The sequence below is a fragment of the Emys orbicularis genome, chromosome 25 (assembly GCF_028017835.1).
Source record: "Emys orbicularis isolate rEmyOrb1 chromosome 25, rEmyOrb1.hap1, whole genome shotgun sequence".
Lineage (NCBI taxonomy): Eukaryota > Metazoa > Chordata > Testudines > Emydidae > Emys > Emys orbicularis.
In genome coordinates, this window is record NC_088707.1 from 4,490,935 (window position 1) to 4,509,780 (window position 18,846).

Consider the following 18,846-nt stretch of genomic DNA (forward strand, 5'->3'; position numbering starts at 1 on the left):
TGGTTTAACTACGTCACAAAGGGCGTGACATTTTTCACAGCCCTGACTGATGTAGTTTGGCCAACCTAACTTTGCAGTGTAGACCGGGCGCCCAGTTCTGCGTATGGCAAAACACATTTGGAGTTAAGATGGTGGATTTGATGGTCGAGCATGAAAAGCGGTGATAGAGGATGGGTGTGTGTGTGTAAAAGAAGAGAGCAGGAAAACTCTGGGGATAGGAGGACAGATGATATAGTGGCTAGGACTTAGGAAAATGAGGTCCAGTTCCCTGCTCTCACATACGCTCTGTGAATCCTTGGGAAGTCCTTTGGCCCAGATCCTCTAGGGTATTTAGGCACCTAGCTCCCATTTAAATTAATGGGGGTTAGATGCCAAAATACCTTTGAACCTCTGGGCCTCAGTTTCCCCATCTGTGCAAGGGGGATAATAGCCGTGCCCTATCTCAAGGGGGTGCTGGGAGGGGAAAATACATTTCAGCTTGCGAGGTGGTAAAGGGGAGCTAGATTAGTACCATAGAAGGAACAGGAGTACTTGTGGCACCTTAGAGACTAACAAATTTATTAGAGCATAAGCTTTCGTGGGCTACAACCCACTTCTTCGGATGATGAACACCATGGAGACCACAAGCGTTTGGATCCGAACTATCCTCTCATTAGAGTGTGTCTAGGTCCAGAGGTTTGTCCTGTGCAGACACAGGGCTGGATATGCACAGGCTCTGCCCCCACCATCAGCACCAGATTTCCTAAGAAGCCCAGTCCTTCCAGAGGCACCTAAATAAGCAGCCACAGCTCAAGAGAGCGCAGCACCTGATGTGCAGGCCTCTTTGGAACAATAGGGCCAGTAGTATAACCTTGTTTCACTGCCTAATTGGAAGTGGACCCCTTTGGAAAACCAGGCATAAGGGCCAGATATGGCAGCAAGGGTTTGGTTTTAGGCCCATCGCGACTGGTTACAAAGACATCTCGAGCCCAGGTAGCGACTGCTCTTTCTTCTGTGGGGACTGGTCCACCAGCGTTGGACCGGGGGTGGTGGGGAAGGGGGCCATCCCCCTACTTTTTAACAAAAGAAACATAAGTACAGGATTCATGTCCCCAACAGAATAATAGATTCTGCTGAGGAGGCGCTGCGCAATTACACCTTTTGTCCACCAGGGGCTGCTGTGGCACCAGAAGAGAGGGCAGCTGGCTCACTGGGGGAGCAGCCAGCTGTGGAGAGGGAGGGGGCACTTTGGTCTTGCCCCCCCTCCACCCCCTCCACAAAGGTTCTGGAGCCTCTGACTGTCTCCCTTCCCAGCCAGGCGTAAGATTAAGCCCGCAATCTCAGGACCACATGACTAAGCTGCACTCCTCTTGGCTAGGGGACAATGCTCTTTTCCCTCACCCCTCATCAGTTCAGTCGGCCGAAGCTTTCCCAAGACTGCGTGCTTCCATTTTGGAGCTCCCAAGGTTAAGACACCTCAGATCCGATTCTCCTGAGGACGCCAAGAAGCCACAGCTCCCCATCACTTCACCAGGAGCTGCCTGGGTGCAGAGTGCCTGCGAAAACCAGGCCCAAGGCAGCTCAGAGGTCAGCACTCAGCTAGCCCCAGTAAAGGCCTCGCTCCCGGAAAGCGTCCCATATTCAGGACCGCGCTTAAGCAGGTGTTCAAGTCCCATTGTAGTCAACGGGACTTCAGCACCGCTGCTTAAAGTTAAGAATGTGTCCAGGTGCCATCCTGCAGAGGGATGGACGTAAGCATATGCCTACGTGCTTTCTTTAATCAGGGTCTAAGACACATTGTAAATCAATGCAAAAGAACCCCCCTGATTTCAACAGGCTTGGGATCACGTCCCCAAAGACCCCATTCGTCACTTGAAAAATTCACCCTTAGCTTTTTTTAAAAAAAAAATTAACAATTAGCAGACATAACATTTTGGTCATACTTTATAGTAAGGTTTCATTTATCAATAGTTCGTAAGCGGTGTCATAAGGATGAATAGCATGTCTTAGAGAGGGTTATAAACACCCCAGGAGAAGGTGCTACAGCTGGTCAGAAGCAACCTATTAACTCACTGGACTCTAAAACAACCCATAACAATTGATTAATCCATTTATTAAAACATCTATAGAAATGGAACCTTAAAATAAATTAGGAGCAACATTTTTTCCTTTTACACGGATGATTCAGACACTGTCGGTAGCTTTAACGGAAACTACGATATTTTTATATTTCGCCTCTCCAACACACGACCCCTTTCCTTAGTTAAAATCTGAAACCCTAAATGTATCAAAAAGGTCTTCAATTTTAATATTAATATTATTTATTATAATAAAGAACAGTCAAGCAGCGTGAAAAAAATATATCTTAGCTACATTACCTTAAATTGCCAAAAATATACACATTTTTTCTCTTTTATTTAATAATAAAAAAAAAGACACATGCAACATACTAAATGTGACATTAGCCTTAAAACGGGTAAAGAACCGTGTACCCCAGTGCAACCGAAACACAGATAATCTTTAGCTTTTATATTTTTTTCTCCTCTTCCTCTTTTTCACGCAGATACAAAGTTTAATGTCAACCTTCTAATAGTGGCCCTTTAACGCATCCTAATCTCCTGACAGGACCAGGCAAGGAGCATACTTTAAAGGGACCAGGTGCTTTTGGAAGAAGCCAGAGAAATCTTTTCTTTAAGTGCTATCTGTCTCTTCCTTCCTCTTATCCTCAACCTCGCCCATGTCTGATCTACGAAGCTGCCTTAGAGCTAAGAGGCTTGGTATGCCAACAAAAAAATATGTGTCAAATACACACAGGGGTAGCTAGGAATCCACCGAACCAGGCCTTGAATGGAACCAACACCAATGGAGACGATGGTTGGGAAACAGATTCCTTGGATTTGCTTTCATTTATCCTGGAGAATGAACTTGTTGCATCGTGAGTAGAACTGGCTGGAATGAAAAAGGGGCCGGGAAGTGAAACGCTCCCCCCACCGTGTTAATGGACTGTTGTCCTAACAGGGGGGTAGATGGCAACCCAGATCTGGAGTTCTACAGTAAAGGAACAAACCAGCCCAGGACAGCAGCTGGCAAAATATTTCGGGGCCGGTTTTTAGCGCAGCCAGCCTCTGAAATTGTAATTCTGCACGGGCAGCTTTTCACGGGTGGGATCCCACAGGCCCACTTGGATCCTCCCACGCGCACGCCAGGTCGGCATCAGATCACCCAATCTGCATGTGGGAACATGGCGCCCTGTATCACTGTCCCAGTGGGGGGAGGGCTTGCAGGAGGGAGCCCCCCACTTGCAGAGGGGAAAAAAATTACACATAAAAAAGTGCAGGCACAGAATCGTGCAACTCAGGGTTGGGGCAAACAAAAAAAACATCAGGCGAGTGAAAAACGGAATTCAATGTTCCAGGCTGTGACGTGTACCAGGCGGATGGAAGTTTGGCACATCTTGATTCTTAACTCACTCAGGAGGTGGCTGGGGAGCGAGAAGGAACATTCACTCGAATCACATTTTGCAGCCTCTCCTATTGGTATTGCAGAGACCATAAGGATGAGAGCAAAACTACTTTTTTCCCATTTTCACTTTTATAGCTGCCATCTCCGTCTTTCCAGTAGCTTCTTCTTGTTTTTAAACAATAGCTTAAAAAAACCCAACCCAATAGCTTTCCGAACAGAGACCATTGTTCTGCCCGGTTCACAGAACAGAAAGCGAGACCCCTGGGGGGGGGTGAGGGAGAGGCGCTCTCTGCTGTTGGTTCTGCTCAACCATTGGGGCAACAATCTTTAAAATCAAATCAAAGAACAAACGTGAAATGGGTTTAATAGATGGAGTCAAACGGTGATGAGCTTTTCCACTGGCATCAGCACAGACCCACCGCTGACAAATTTGAATAGTGCAAACCAGACGAGGCGGTGGGAGTGTGCTGAAAATCATTTGTATCCGGTAAGGTCTGAAAACTTTTTTAAGACCCTCAGTGTTTCCAGTCGCTGGAGTCTTGACCCCCCCCCCCCCCGAGAGATCCAGATTTAACCGGGGGAGGGAGAATTCAAACGTTTGACGCCGATTCCCCCTCCCTGAACTGTCCTTCAAAAAAACCCAACCCTGCATTGTCCAACCTTAGAGGAAGCAGGTTTCTTTGCCACAGGACCAGGTCTCAAGGTGGAGTTAAGACCAGACAGCGTGAAGCAATGAGGCTATCCAATGCCCTAGGCTGGGAAGACTGGCCACATTTCCAGGGCCTGGGTTAGCTAGTGCCAGCGACAGGGGAGGAAGTTCTTGCCAGAGTAGCCACATTCGGGAGGTGGGTAAGGAAGCAAAAGTAACAGATTTCAGACCCTCCCTCCCTTTGCCTCCTTGGTGCCGTTTTAGCCCCGTGAGAAGACGGCCTGGTGAGCACACACCCCCTGCGGCGGGGCAGGCAGTGGGCAGTACTGGCGTTAGCCCTTTTCAAGTGGTAATGCTGGGCCTGTAAACTTTGGAAGGACAGAACGAGAGAGAGTGTGAGAGGGAGGAGTGTGCTTCTCAGGTGGAAGGGACAGCACCCAGCTGACCAACCGGCATCCGCCCTGCAGCTGGCGTAGAGGTCCCAGTAGTGTCTTTAAGGTTAATCTTCAGCAGAGACACCCACCACAGTGGCTGGGGTAAGAAGAAGGTGGCATTCACCCCTCATGCCCAATCCCCTTCCAGAGCTCTGCCATCCATGTCTTCCCAAGCGGGATTTGGATCCGGTGGTGTGGTGGTTCCCGAGGGCAGAACATCTCCTTGAGGGGGTCACAAGGCGACAGGCAGGAGCGAAGTCCCTGCTGTAGGTTTGTGGCAGGGTTTTCACAGCTCATATTCCTCTTCGTTTCCCCATGTGATGGGACAGAATCTTGACTCCCCGCCCCCCCCATGGCCCCGCCCCACTTTCCCAGCCACGTCGTATCTGGCACCCCCCCCCGGAGGGCGCTGCAAGCTGTCTGAATGCTGTGCAGAAAACAAGCAGAGATGACCCTCCAACCACAGTCTCGGCCTAGGATACTCTGTGGTCTTGGTTTAGGGCCCCATCCTGGAGGCCTCACACCCGCGCACACTCATACACACACACACACGCACTGGAGAAGAGGCCGGAAGGTGTCAGAGCACAGGCAAACTCTCGCCCTCTGCTTAGCAAGGAGAAGTGTAACTTCGCTTCGTGCAAGTGCGCCATGGATCAAACCGGCAGGGACCTCCCCCTGCCCCATCTCTCCTCTTAGAAGAGCACCCGATACCAGGTCTTGGCCGGAGACACGTTATCTTCTAAAGCACCACCTGCCACTTCCCACGGTCGGGAAGACCTTCTCAGAAGCTTTGTGCTCATTGCTCTAAAGTATCCGAATGTGTGACCGCGGAGAGCCGTGTTCCTGTAGCAGAGAGGAGCGGGCCGCTGGTCTGCTTGGGAGGCCTTAGCCCTTGTCCTGGGTGACAGCAGCTCCCTTTTCACTCATGCTCTTTAAAAAAAGACACGGAGAAGAGAGTCATCAGACAGGCAGCAACCCGCAAGTGAGCAGAAACGAAAGCCCTGCCACGCTGCCGGCTTGCCCCTGCTGGGGCACGCAGCCGGAATGAGGAATGCCCACTTCTCCCCGAGGCTGAGATCAGCAGAGACACTTGATTGGGAGACCTCCCCGCTCCCAGTTTAAACAGACTCCTTGACTCTGGCATTTGCTCCCTAGTGCTCCACCAGGCTGGGCCTGCTAGGCCCTGTCTACAAGGCAAGAGATGGATGGAGGAGGCAAGTTTGACGGGGCTTTGTCATAGCAGATCACACCACTGGCCTCTCAAATCTGGGGTCCTGCCTCTGACAGCAGCCAATACCATCCTGTTTTCTCTGTGCCCCTGACTCTGCATGTGTGTGTCTGCGTGTGTATCCCCTCTTGAGCCCTGCCAGTCAAGAAAGCAATCCCCCTTGTATTTTACCACGTGAAGCCAATAAGGTCAGAGCCTGGGAACAGTGGTGGATTAGCCACTGGGCCAATGGGGCCCGTGCCCAGGGGCCCCAGCCAATTGAGTGCCCCTGCACCCTGACCCGCTCCGCCTGCCCAGTGCTCCTGCCGGGGAGTGGGGTCAGGGCACGGGGGCTTGCCCCGCTCCCCCCGCCTGCCCGGCACTACAATTTCTGACAGCAGTGATGGGTGGAGCGGGGCAAGCCCTCACGCCCCGCTCCCTGGCAGGAATGCCGGGGGTGAGGGGCTGGGGGAGAGTGGGGGGACTGCAGGCGGAAGGGGTGGGGAGAGGCCCCCACTTGCTCTGGCCCAGGGCCCCACAAAATCATCATCCGCCTCTGTCTGGGAAGGGGTGTTGCCCCATCGAGGTGTCATGAGTAAGGCTACGTTTTAGCCACGGGTATTTTTAGTACAAGTCATGGGCAGGTCACAGGAAGTAAACAAAAATTCACGGCCCATGACCTGTCCATGACTTTTACTATATACCCCTGACTAAAACTTGGGCGGGGGGCCATGGGTGCTCTGGGGGGGCGGTCCTGGGGCGCCGCGGGTGCTGGGGGAGAGGGCCTGGGACCCCACTGGTGCTGGGGTGGGGAGGGTTGGCGGGGCTGGCAGGGGCTTCCTACCCAGCGCCGCATGTCCCTGCAGCTCCTAGGCAGCGAAGGGGCCAGTGGGCTCCCCGTGCTGCTCCCGCCACAAGCGCTGGCTGCGCAGCTCCCATTGGCCGCGAACCACAGCCAATGGGAGCTGCGGGGGTGGGGCAGCGCACGGAGCCTCCTTGCCCCTCCCCTAGGAGGAGCTGCAGGGCCATGCTAGTGGGAGCCGGGGAGCACCGCACCCCAAGGTAAGCGTCCCCCCACAACCCCAACCCCTTGCCCCTAGCCCTGAGCCTCCTCCCACACACCCAAACTGCTGCAGAAGTCACGGAAAGTCACGGAAAGTCACGGAACCCGTGAGGTCCGTGACAGACTCGCAGCCTTAGTCATGAGCAATGGAGACAAATCCAGGGGCTGCCGTGCCTGCTTCTGCAGCTGGCCTGGCGTGTGCGGGGGTGGGTATCTCTGGGTGCACCTTCGCTCACCCCAGCGCCCTGTCTTGACCCCACTGATGTCAGTGGAGGTAGGTTCAGGCCCACCTGGCTGGCTAATGAGGGAGGCGGATGAGCCCGAGAGGCAGCATAGTCCCGTGGGTATTGCACGCTCTGCCACTGATGCATTCTGTGACCCTGGGCAAGACTCTGCCTCTCTCTCTGCCTCAGTTTCCCCTATTTAGACTGAAAGCTTGTTGGGGCAGGGACTTGTCTCTTACTACACCCCTGTACAGAGCCTAGCACAGGGGGGCCTTGATTTCAGCTAGGTGTTACCTTAATACTCCTAATTTACGCACCGTTCCTTTCTGGGCACTGCTGTCCGCCTGGAGGTTGAGGAAGGGGTTGGTTTGTGTGGAAAGGACCGGTGGGACTCCCGCCCCTGAAGCCATCAAGCTGTTCCCCGGAGCACTCAGGGGCGGGGCTGTCGGGGTCCCCATCAGGCTGTTGCCGGGGTTGAGCTGCTGGGGGGAGATGGACGCCAGGAGGGAGCTGCCGCTGGGAGGGGGCGCGGCGGTGGAGGTCATCAGGGCGCTCGAGTGGAGGAGGGGCGTGGAGGTGGCCGTCAGCAGATTGGTCATGGGCAGCTGGGAGGTGCCCGTCATCTGAAGCCGCTGCAACTCCCTCTTCTGCTGGATTTGCTGCATCATCTGGAACACCAAGGCCTGCTGCTCCTGGAGAAAGGGAGAGAGAGTCAGGCTGGATAAGGGTACAGAGCATGTGGGAGGCTTTGCATCCATGTACCTGCATGGATGCAGAGAAATAGACTCACACCCGATTCACTAACACAGCAGGTGGATTTGCATGCCCCTCTCAGCTCTTATCCCATGGCTCCTCCCTGGTCTAGCAGTGTTAAGTTGTACCCACTAGGTTAATCACAACCAGCTGGCACATTTTTAAGCACAACATATCCCTGTCCACACTGGGTGGCCAAGTCATGTTTAACATCTTGTGTTCGTGAACACTTTTTCTAACATGATCCATTTTTCTAGAGTAGATATGGTCCTGGGGTGGGAGTGTGCTTGGTATCCTTCCTGACCTCTTCAGTCATCACCAGGCACACTGAAGCATGAGATTGGATGACTCCTATTTTAGGATCCCTACAAACACATTGGCCCACAAATGTATCCAGTCCCCTTTCAATCTATCTGCAGTATTAAATCTGATGTCCGGCAGCCTGTGGAGTTCATTGCTATGAGTTCTCAGACTGGCTTTCAATTCCCCTCCCTCCCCCGAAACTGACCTTGTTATATTTAATCTCCTCTGGTGGAATTAATTACTCCAGGTGAGCTGAATCCTGTGGGGATGGAAGGGACCCAACTCACCTGGAGCTGGCAGAGATGTGCTCCAATCAAATTAAACCACTTTAGCTTCCATGGAAACCATCGACCAACAGAATACACCCGTGGAGCTAACTACTAGTTCCCACACACAAAGGGAGCAAGGGGATGACATGGTGACATCAGCTACCGTAGAAGAGAATCCCCTTGAAAAATATTGTTCTGATTATAAATAGTTGAACCTGGAAACCTGTGTGTATAATGTAAGACTGACACCTACTGGGTGAGATTCTAAGCTGATGTAAAGTTGCAGAGCTCCATGGACTTCAATGGAATTATGCTGATTTATAACAACTGGGAATCTGTCCTGAGATATTTTACACACTCACGGATCCTGATTGTTACACTGGTTTAACCCAGGATTAACTCTACGGACGTTTCATGAGTGTACACGAAATAGGAACCAGATCAATTATGTCCAGCACACGAGGACAGGTTTGTTTGTGGTTTATATGAGTGCCAGTGAAACGTGGGGCCCAGCTCGGCAGTGACGTGAACGAGGCTGTAAGTTACACGCCAGCTGGCCAGAGAAACAAGTGAAAATGGAGAGGCCGTGCAATTCACGCTCCTTTTTGCATACCGCTGGATGCCAAATTGATGCAATGCCCGGCAAAGCAAATGAGACGAGATTGTAAGGTAAACAGTCTGGACCCGCTCCTACACAAGGCCAGATCTCATTGACACCAGTGTAGATCAGGGCTATTCCCCAGTGAAGTTAGTGGAATTCAACTGGTGTAAGTGAGAGGAGAATCAGGCCTTGTTAGGCACTGCCTTTCCCGCTTCACCAACTTTCCAGGTTTGGCGTGTCAATTGCCCTGGTTCTGCCCACCTACCAAATGCCAAGTCTGTGTGTTCACGGCACATGGATGCCTCATGTACCTGCTGACATAGGCGCTGACTCCGTGGGTGCTCCGGGGCTGGAGCACCCACGGGGAAAAATTGGTGGGTGCTTGGCACTCACCGGCAGCTCCCCGCCCAGCTCGCTTCCGCCTCCTCCCCTGAGCGTGCTGCGTGCCTGCTTTTTCCCCCTAGCTCCCAGCGCTTGCGCCGCGAAACAGTTGTTTCACGCGGCTGGGAGGGATGGGGGAGGAGGGAGAACATGGCGCGCTCGGGGAAGAGGCGGGGATGGGGATTTGGGGAAGGGGTCCAATAGGGGCAGAGAAAGGGTGGTGTCGGGGTGGGGCTGGGCACGAGCACCCACCGGCACCGGGGAAAGTTGGCGCCTGTGCCTGCTGACGGCTCCCTGGGACCTGATCAGCCCACAGAGGGCACATCTACACTGCGATCCGAGCTGTGACTGCAGCATAGGTAGACATTATCGAGTTACCTATACCTGAGTGATTGTCATTGCTCCAAGTAGCAGCGTAGATGCGGTGCCACAGGCTAGCAACGCCCTGGGTTCCGGTTTGGCTTTCACAGCATGCGCTGAAATCCACACGGCCGTGTCTACACTGCTATTTTCAACCGTGCTTGTGTGGGAACGCCTCCCGGGGCGGCAATCAGACCTCAAACTACAATGCAAATGTAACACCGACAGACCCTGGTCGTCAGCAGACGGGATCGAACCTGGGACTGCTGAAGCTTAGTGCATGAGCTTCTACTGCATGAACTAAAAGCCATGTGGCTCTTACCTAAGGCTGTAACAGAGTCATTAATCTCTAAGTGGCCTTGGTGCCACGAGAGGGGACAGAACACCACACTCAGGAGGAGTGTGGGTTACACAAACATTGGCTTTGGTTTAACTAAGGTGTGAGTATAAACAGAGTTACGCAAAGTGGTGGAACTTTGTGTGTGACTGGGAATCAGTTTAAACTAACCCCAAAATAAGCCAGAATGAGCATGTCCACACAGGGGGTTGCACTGGTTTAAGAACTGATTTTAGGGCTGATCTCCGCAGCATTGGTCCCAGTTTAAAGACGTGTAGATCAGCCCACAGTTAAATTGGCACAACTTGTGCATGTAGACAAGGCCTTTAGCAAACATAGCAACGGATGCGCCAGGCCATGATCAGTCTTTCTTCACTGGACTAAATCTCCCCCAATCCAAACTTCAGGCCAGGCCCTTGCTGGAGGGGGAATAAACCTAAAACCTTACCGGATTAAACGGCTGGGACGTCAGGAGCTGCTGCAGCTGCTGCAGCTGGTGTTCGTGTTGGTGCAGGACGTGCCGCTGCTGCTCCGTCAGGGGGCTCAGGCCTGGCACGCTGCGGGGAAGACGGGACGTTAGCGTAGCCCGCTGCCTTGCATTCCTGCTGGGGTATTTCCGCATGCCCAGCCCCGAGGAAAGCAGCAGTCTCAGAGGGGAAGCCCTGCCACAAACTGTGAGCCAGGCTTCTCAGTAAGGATACACGGCTGAAGTCATTTAAGCTCAGCTTCCCTTACGGGTCAAACTAAGCTGCCTCTATGAGAGACAGTGCGGTCCAGTGGGCAGGACGCTAGCTCTGACACTGACCATTTGTGTGACCTTGGGCAAGTCACCTGCCTGCTCTGTGCCTCAGTTTCCCCTCCCACCTTTTGTCTGTTTCTATTGCAAGTTCTTCAGGGCAGGGACTGTCTCTCTCACTAGGCGCGCACATGTCATTAAGCACAGTGCCTAACACAAGCAATAACTGTCATACGTGTGTTAGTATGCACTGTCACATGTTGCTTGATGCATACTTTGGGGTTTGTGTGGTCTGAGATGTACATGTTTAGTTTGCCGTGGACACTCCTAACTTTGGGAGCATGCCGGTGTTGGTTTGCACAGAGAGAACTAGCCGGACACAAGGCTGCAGTTCTGGAGGAAAGAGGAAACGAAGGGCCGGGGGTCATAGCCCCGCAGGGAGACAGAGGCTGTGCCGGGGGCAGAGGGTCGGAGATGCAGGGATGACTGTGCTGCTCCCCCTCGGGATACCTGGGGGGCCCCTCTCACCTGCTCAGGTTGGTGGAGAGCTGTAGGGCGGGTGGCCCGCTCGCCTGCGTCAGAGGGTTCTGCGGCTGGGCGGCCGGAGCTCCGTTCAGATTCCCCAGCAGCCCATTCATGGGCAGCTGCTGGCCTCCCGCCAGGCTCCCCAGCAGGCCATCCACCCCGGGCCCTGTGGGCAGGCCGTGACTGGCTGCCGCACTTCCCCCCAGCGAGCCAGCCGTCACCCTGGCCAGGCCGTTGACCTGCTGCTGCACCCCAGGGAGGGGCAGCGAGGTGGGGCTCTGCTGCAGCAGCGGCAGGGGAGGAGGGGTGCTGTGGAAGGAGAGGGACGAGCTGCTTCGGCTGGGGCAGCCCGAGTGCGGATCCTGGGGGGAGAAGCAGAGAAACGGAGAGAGGGTGAGAACTGAACCTCGGGTGCAGCAGCCCTGTGGAGTCCCCTTCGAGAGGCCCCTCCTGGAATGGGAGGTAGAATGGAAGTCCCACCTTCCCGTCCAGATAGGAGTCTTTGACTGTCAGTCAAATTCAACTGGCTCCTCCTCTTTGGGGAGAAGTAGCTGGGCTCTCACATGCCTGGCTGGAAGCTAACACCCAAATGCCCGATCTCTAGGGATGCAGAGTAAATTGCCAGCATTCTCGCTTCCCTTTGTACAGCACCTAGCACATACCCACCACCACGGCCCTCCACGCAATGGGTGGGGATGGATGCACCACGGAGATGAGTCGGCAAAGCTTAAGGAGCCTCCTGTTGCCCAGTCCTGGCATCGATTTCCCTGACTCCATCTGCAGAAAGCCAGCCCCTTAGATCACAGAACACCCAGGGCGGTGGGTACGGGCTGGTTTCACCCTGCCGAACCCTCCCATTCAGTCCAGGGGGTCTGGCCATCGCTGTGTGCCGCTGATAGGGAGCAGCGATATAGTGTGGGGGAGTCCCTGGGCCCCACTGCAGGGTCTCGGCGGCCACTGTACCTCGGAGGAGGTGGAGAGGGAGTTCTCGATCCCAAAGCTGTTCTTGCAGGGGGAGTTCTTGTTGATGCTCAGGGAGTCGCTGTTGCACACTGCAGGGGAGAGGAGGGAGTCAGGGGTAGAGCCCAGCATCACCACGGTGACGCAGAGGGACAGCAGGTGCAGCCAATGGCTGGACCCGGCGTGGTTTTATGCACCATGATAAAATCCCTCAAACTTCCTCCCCCCAGGCCCAGAGAGCCCCTCTGTGGCAGGCTCCCGGGGTGGCGGGACCGTTACGAATGAGTGCAGGGGTATCCCCCCCAGTCCCGGTCCCAGGCAGCCCCTCACCATTGGCAGGCAGGATGTACTGGGCGTGGCCGGAAGGGCCGTTGCTGGTGGTCACCACTGGGAAGGGGACAGAGAGCTGGACGTTGAGGAGCTGCAGCCGCTCCTTCTTAGCTGTCAGGGTCATGATCTGCTCCTGCAGCCGCTGGTTCTCCTTCTGCAGGGAGTGCAGGGCCTTGAGCATTTCTACAACTGCGGGAAACGAAAGGGGGGAAGGGGGATGGGGCGGGGGGGCAGAGAGAGGAGGGGGCAGTGGAAGAGGGGAGGGAAGGGAGGAGGGGTGGGAAGGAGAAGAGGGGGCACACGGGGTGACACAGTTAGAGCATCTACTGTGCAGGGACAGGGGCGTACCAGCCCCCACTGTCCTCTCCACTTTGGCACAGGTTAGCACGGAGCTCCCCTCCCCACCCTGGGAGGGCCTGTGTCTGCACTCCTCACCCCCCCAGCCCCTGCCCCATACCAGGAGGGGCTGTCTCAGCACCTCTCTACCCACCCTGCCGAGCCCCCGTCTGCGGCCTCCCCCACTCTTACCCCCAAACAGAGGGGAAGAAGCCCACCCCAACCCAGCCCCATAGGGGTCCCCCAGCCCGCTCCCCGCCCGGCTCACTGTTTACGCCGGCTTCTCCATTGCCTTGCTTCTCCAGGAGCTGCTCGATATTGGGGGTGGCCTGGGGGACGTTCTCCAGCTGCCCGCTGCTGCTACAGGACACGGTCTGGTCGAAGAGGGTGGGGAGGCTGCTGATGGGGGACCTGGGGAGTGGCCCCAGGAGAAGGGCTGTCAGAAGATGGGACTCGGATCCTTCACCCCTCTCTAGTCCACACTGGGAGGGGCTGTCTCTGCATCTCCCCACCCACCCGAAGACCCTCTCCCCTGTCCTGCACTGGAAGTGACTGTCTCTGCACATAGGTGCCAACTTTTCCGGGCCCTGCCCCGACTCCACCCCTGCCCCGCCCCCATTCCAACCCCTTCCCCAAAGTCCCTGCCCCAACTCCGCCCCCTCCCTGCCCCTATTGGACCCCTCCCCAAATCCCTGTTCCCCCTCCTCCCTCCTCCCTCCCAGTGCTTGCCACCGCAAAACAGCTGTTTCGCCACAGCAAGCGCTGGGAGCCAGGGGGAAAAAGTGGGCACACAGCACGCTCAGGGAAAGAGGCGGAGCAGAGGCGGAGGTGAGCTGGGGCGGGGAGCTGCCGGTGGGTGCAGAGCACCCACCAATTTTTCCCCGTGGGTGCTTCAGCCCCGGAGCACCCACGGAGTCGGCGCCTATGTCTCTGTATCCCTCTTACCAGCCCCACACAGGGAGGGTCGGTCTCTGCCCCTCTCACATCCCCCTTCCCAAGCCCTTCTGCCCCACACTGGGAGGGGATGTCTCTGCACCGCTCCACTTCTTCCTAGCCCCCCACCCCCAACTTCCACTCCACACTGAGAAGCGGCTGCCTCCCTTCCCCGCACCGTGTTCCTCAGTTTCTCCTCACCCGCTGGTATTACCTATAGCTCACCCTACCCCCTGGTGGAGCCTCCTGACCCCCCGTGTCGGAGGACACTCACATGGAGGAGAGGCTTTCCTGCGGGGAGGTTCCTCGGCAGCCAAAACTGCAGTCTTCCAGGTCAGGCTCTGGGAGGGGAAACAGAGGCAGACAAAGCATTTCTCCTGTGCCTCTAGCAACTATTAGCCTGGGCCAAAGGGCTGCTAGGGCCACAGCCCCCACTAGGTGGCAGCACAGAGCAGTTTTCCCCTACTGTCCTTACGTAACAGCCCCGTTAGCCTGTCTCGTGGTCTGGCAGTAGGGTCTGTAGGCTGGCCAGGTGCCCCTGGAATCACTGCCCCCCTTCACTCCTCTGGGTGGGGAAGTGGGGGGGAGTGGTTCAGGGAGTTGAGAGGAAGGAGAGCGGTTAGGGCCCTAGCCTGGGACTTCAGAGAGCTGCGTTCAATTCCCTGCTGGACCCCCGACTCGCCGTGTGATGCTGCCCAAGTCGCTGTGCCTCAGTTTCCCATCTGTACAATGGGGCTAAATAGTCCTGCCCTGCCCCCCTCAGGGGGCTTGGGAGGGTAAATACATCTGGAGATTGTGATGTGTTCAGATGCTGTAAGTTCCTAGGAGAGACAGGGCTCTCGGACATATTCTAAACTGGAGCCACCCTCTTTCCGAGCTGGACGAAGCATTGTGCATTATATCTCAAAGGTCACTGCCCAGGAGCACGACCCCTCCCTAGGAACAGGGGCGAGCAGAGCCAGATGGCATGGCACTCAGACACGACAGAGAACAGCCTGGATAGACTAGATAGGATGGATCCAGCCAGCATGGACTGTGACGCCTGTTCTGGGGCAGACGGTTATTATTATAACAAGGCCCTCTTGGCCCAGCTAGTACCAGGTATCCCAGTGTGCTAGGCACTGTCCAAACAGAGAGCAAATGGCAGCCCCTTAGAGTCCGCTGCCTTGGTTGCTAAGGTCTCTCTCCAACAGTCTCATAGACTTTAGGGCCAGAAGGGACCATCGTGATCATCTAGTCTGACCTCCTGCATGTCGCAGGTCACAGACCTTCACCAACCTGCTCCTGTACTAGACCCCTGACCTGTGGTTGAGTTACTGAAGTCCTCGAATCATGATTTAAAGACGTCAAGTTACAGGGAATCCGCCATTTGCACTGGTTTAAATCTACAAGTGACCCGAGCCCCATGCTGCAGAGGAAGGGGAAAGAAACCCCAGGGTCTCTGCCAATCTGACCTGGGGGAAATTCCTTCCCAGCCCCAGATATGGTGATCAGTTAGTCCCTGAGCATGTGGGCAAGACCCAACAGCCAGCCACCCGAGAAAGAACTCTCTGTAGTCACTCAGAGACCACACCGTCTCTTTAGACCTCAACCTGTCTGGGAGGGACGCGTGGCCTAGAACTGACAGCTCTGAGAGTCGGGATTCCTGGGTTCCATTCCTACCTCTGCTGGTGGCTTGCCTGGGAACAGCCAACAGCCTTGATCTGTAAAATGGGGTGTGATAGTTTTCCCCCACCCCCCGCAAGGCTGTGTGTGTGTGTGTGTGTGTGTGTGTGCGTGTGTGTGGTGTCCCCAGCCCCCCAGTAAAAAAGCAGAGTATAATCATCAGCCAGGCGCTTTCTCTTCCCCACCTCCATGTCTGCCACTCAGCCAGCATATGTCCCCCATCACTCTGGTATGTGTCAGATGCTGTGAGCACCAGCCTGTGCCAGCTGGCCTCCTTGTGTCCCCTCCTCATCTCAGGAGCCTTTATAGCACGCAAGGATCCAGGACCTTTCCTGTGGGAAGCACTGCAGGGTGGCAGGGGCGGGGTGATTTATGGTGTAATGCCCCAAGCTGGTTATTGACTGCAGCCTCCCAGGCTGCTGCCCTGTGCAAGCAGGCAGCAGCCCTGTGGAGTCCCCTTCGAGAGGCCCCTCCTGGAATGGGAGGTAGATTGGAAGTCCCACCTTCCCGTCCAGATAGGAGTCTTTGACTGTCAGTCAAATTCAACTGGCTCCTCCTCTTTGGGGAGAAGTAGCCATTTTTCTGAAGGTCACTCTAGAGGACATGAAGACATTTGAGCTACCGGAGAAGGTGCAAGACTGAAGAGGAGATTCGGGAACAGCTGCCGCAGAAGGCGGCAGTTGGGTCTAACTCATCCCCAGAATGCAGTATCAGGAGGAAGGGTGGCCCGGTGGTCATGGTGCTAGCCGGAGACCTGGTTTCAATTCCCTCCTCTGCTAAAAGCCTCCTGCGTGACTTCACATGAGTGATTTAGTGTCTCCGTGCCTTGGAGCCCCAGCTGTAAGAGGAGGCTAGTAGCACTGCCCTACCTCACAGGATAAATAGATGAACAATTCCCAGGTGCTCAGCTACAACAAACAAATGCCTAAGACCGATCAGGAGGAGATGGGGACAAAGAGATCACAAAAGGTCCCCTGTGGCAACTGCTCTAAGAGGAAGCGTTTAGGGCCCTGTGGCTGAAGAAACAGCTCTGGGATCCCGATGAAGCAAGAAGAGCAATGTCGGAAGTTGAAATTGAGAGTCAGATTTTAAACAGAACTCAGGATATTGGAGGACCAAAATCTAGCCCTAAGTGACTTGTCCAGGTCTCCTGAGTCCCACCCACAAGCCCATCCCTGCAAGTGAGCTCTTCTCCTTCATCCTTCCTCACCTGGCCAAGTAACGGCAGAAGGGAGCGGATGTGCCGCTTCCTCCATCCCCCATCATGTTAAGAGGAAACGCACCTTCCTGAACCATCCTTTTCTCCCAGACCAACTAGACAGGCGCTTCGTAGGAGGAAGGGTTGTTGCATTGGGCCTTTAACTCTTGAGTTAACGTCAGCACTATTGTTACGCTCCTCGTACACTCAGGGTACGTCCAACCGTGGAGCCAGAGGGGTCATTTCCAGCCCAGGTAGACATACCCCTGCTAGCATGCTAAAAATAGCAGCGTTAGGGTTAACTGTCCCAAGGACGTACCTAGGTTTCAGATGGGATGGTACGCGGGCAGCTACCCATCTCACCGCCCATGCAGTCGCGGCTACACGGCTATTTTCAATCAGAGCAAGCGTGGGTATGAGAACTAGTGTGACCACAGGAGCTGGAAATTACCCCCCAGCTCCAGGACAGACAAACAGCTCCCACAGCCCCCCCGCCCCGTCCCCCCACTCCATGGTGTGCACATATACGATATACCTTCTCCATGGGCTTACAAGTATGGAAACACAGGAGTAAACATTCGTACGTGCTCCTCATGCAGGCATGTACTCTCACGCAGACAAACCGACGTGCCGCACACACGAGGGGCCCAATTTTCAAAAGGGCTCAGGGCCGGATATTCAAGGGATCGGCATCGGCAATGGGGCTCAACCCCCCAGCAACTCCCCGCTGTGACACTTACTGCTAGATTTTCCAAAGAGTTCAGCATCCAACGTACTGAGCGCCTGAAAATTCTGGCCCCGAGGAGCGCGAGATAGTCACAACCACCAAAGGCAAAACGGCTGGAAGTCAGGAGTGTGCGGGGCCTTTTATGTGCATTTTCTTGCAAACTAAAAAATGGGCCTGCTGGGTTAGAAACATTCACTACCATGCAGGAGGTTTCCCCCTCATGAGCATGGCCCTTTCCCAAAGCAAATGAGCCTGTTTTGCAGGGGGGAAATGAACCATTCCAAAGTCAAATTCAGTGCCAGAATATTTTCAGTGTGAACATAGCTGGTTTTGTTGCATTTCATGGAGGAGCCAGAGTCGAAGGGGGACGAAATCACTCCAAAACAAAAGCTGAACATTTGTAGTGCAAAATTTTGTGCCAACTTTTCCAAAAAATGTTCACTACATTTGCGCAGCTCAAGTGTGTAAAATGACGAAATCTCAAAACGGTCACATTTTTCACCATTCTAGTACACGCCCAGAGACAAAGAGTCTCCCACGGACAATCCAGCATGTGTGCTCTCATCATGGGACTACCCCCCCGGCTTGCTAGCTTCCCAGCCAAGTGCTCTGCTAATGCAGACATAGCATGAGCTGACAAAGACGCCACTGATCTCAACAGTTCATTCTTCCCAGCACACACCCTCGGCCTTCCAGCTCTTGGGATGGGGAGACAGCAGGGGAAGCGGAGCTCAAACTGTGGACCTGGTTGTCTCAATTCTTCCAGGGAGACTCTTTCTGAGTTCTGAACTCACAGACCTTCCGATTCACGTACCTGCCCGGCTGCTTTCAGACTGGTTCAAGAGAGGGTTCATAGACAGGCCAGAGGTCAGGGGGCTTCCGAAAATGTGCGAGGAGGGGAGGCTAAAGGTGGATCCTGCCAGCGAGAACACCTGCAGGTGGGAAATTAACAAGAGAGACAGAAAACTTGCTGAACAGCCTGGGGAACCCGACGCTGCATTCCCACGCCTCCTCTGAACTTCCAAATGGGTCCCAGCCAACAGGGAAAGTATTAAAAAAGAAAGGCAGGGAGTACCGGGAGTTTCACAAGAGAGGTTGCTCTTGATTGAGCTTCCCAGTCCAAGCGGTTCAGATGAACAGCTGAATATCAGGCTGGTTTCTGAACTTAGAGAAGCAATCCCGTTGGTTAACACATCAGACGGCAATCCTGGCTAAGACTTGCTCTTTGTCTTAGGTACTTATATGGTCCCCATGACCATAGCATCTGTAGTACCATGAACTAACATTTATACCCTCAGGCAGTGCAGGGCTATTAGCCACATTTTACAGATGGGGGAAATTGAGGCACAGGGTAGCAAAGGGAGTTAACTACAGTCACAAGAGCACTGGGGCTCCCAAGTGCCGGGCTAGCCTC

At 54.6% G+C, this 18,846-nt stretch overlaps 1 protein-coding gene across 1 annotated transcript in view; it reads right to left on the reverse strand.

Annotated features, from left to right (window-relative positions):
• Positions 1 to 5,409: 5,409 nt before the first annotated feature.
• Positions 5,410 to 18,846, reverse strand: part of MLLT6 (MLLT6, PHD finger containing) — a 66,899-nt gene continuing 53,462 nt past the window's right edge. The window contains exons 12-20 of the mRNA XM_065422578.1: positions 18,247 to 18,364; positions 14,117 to 14,183; positions 13,178 to 13,320; positions 12,574 to 12,762; positions 12,247 to 12,335; positions 11,287 to 11,645; positions 10,471 to 10,579; positions 7,336 to 7,710; positions 5,410 to 5,454 (exon numbers count right to left, since the gene is read on the reverse strand). Coding sequence (XP_065278650.1) covers positions 5,410 to 5,454; positions 7,336 to 7,710; positions 10,471 to 10,579; positions 11,287 to 11,645; positions 12,247 to 12,335; positions 12,574 to 12,762; positions 13,178 to 13,320; positions 14,117 to 14,183; positions 18,247 to 18,364 — 1,494 coding nt within the window. The remainder of the gene's footprint in view (positions 5,455 to 7,335; positions 7,711 to 10,470; positions 10,580 to 11,286; positions 11,646 to 12,246; positions 12,336 to 12,573; positions 12,763 to 13,177; positions 13,321 to 14,116; positions 14,184 to 18,246; positions 18,365 to 18,846) is intronic.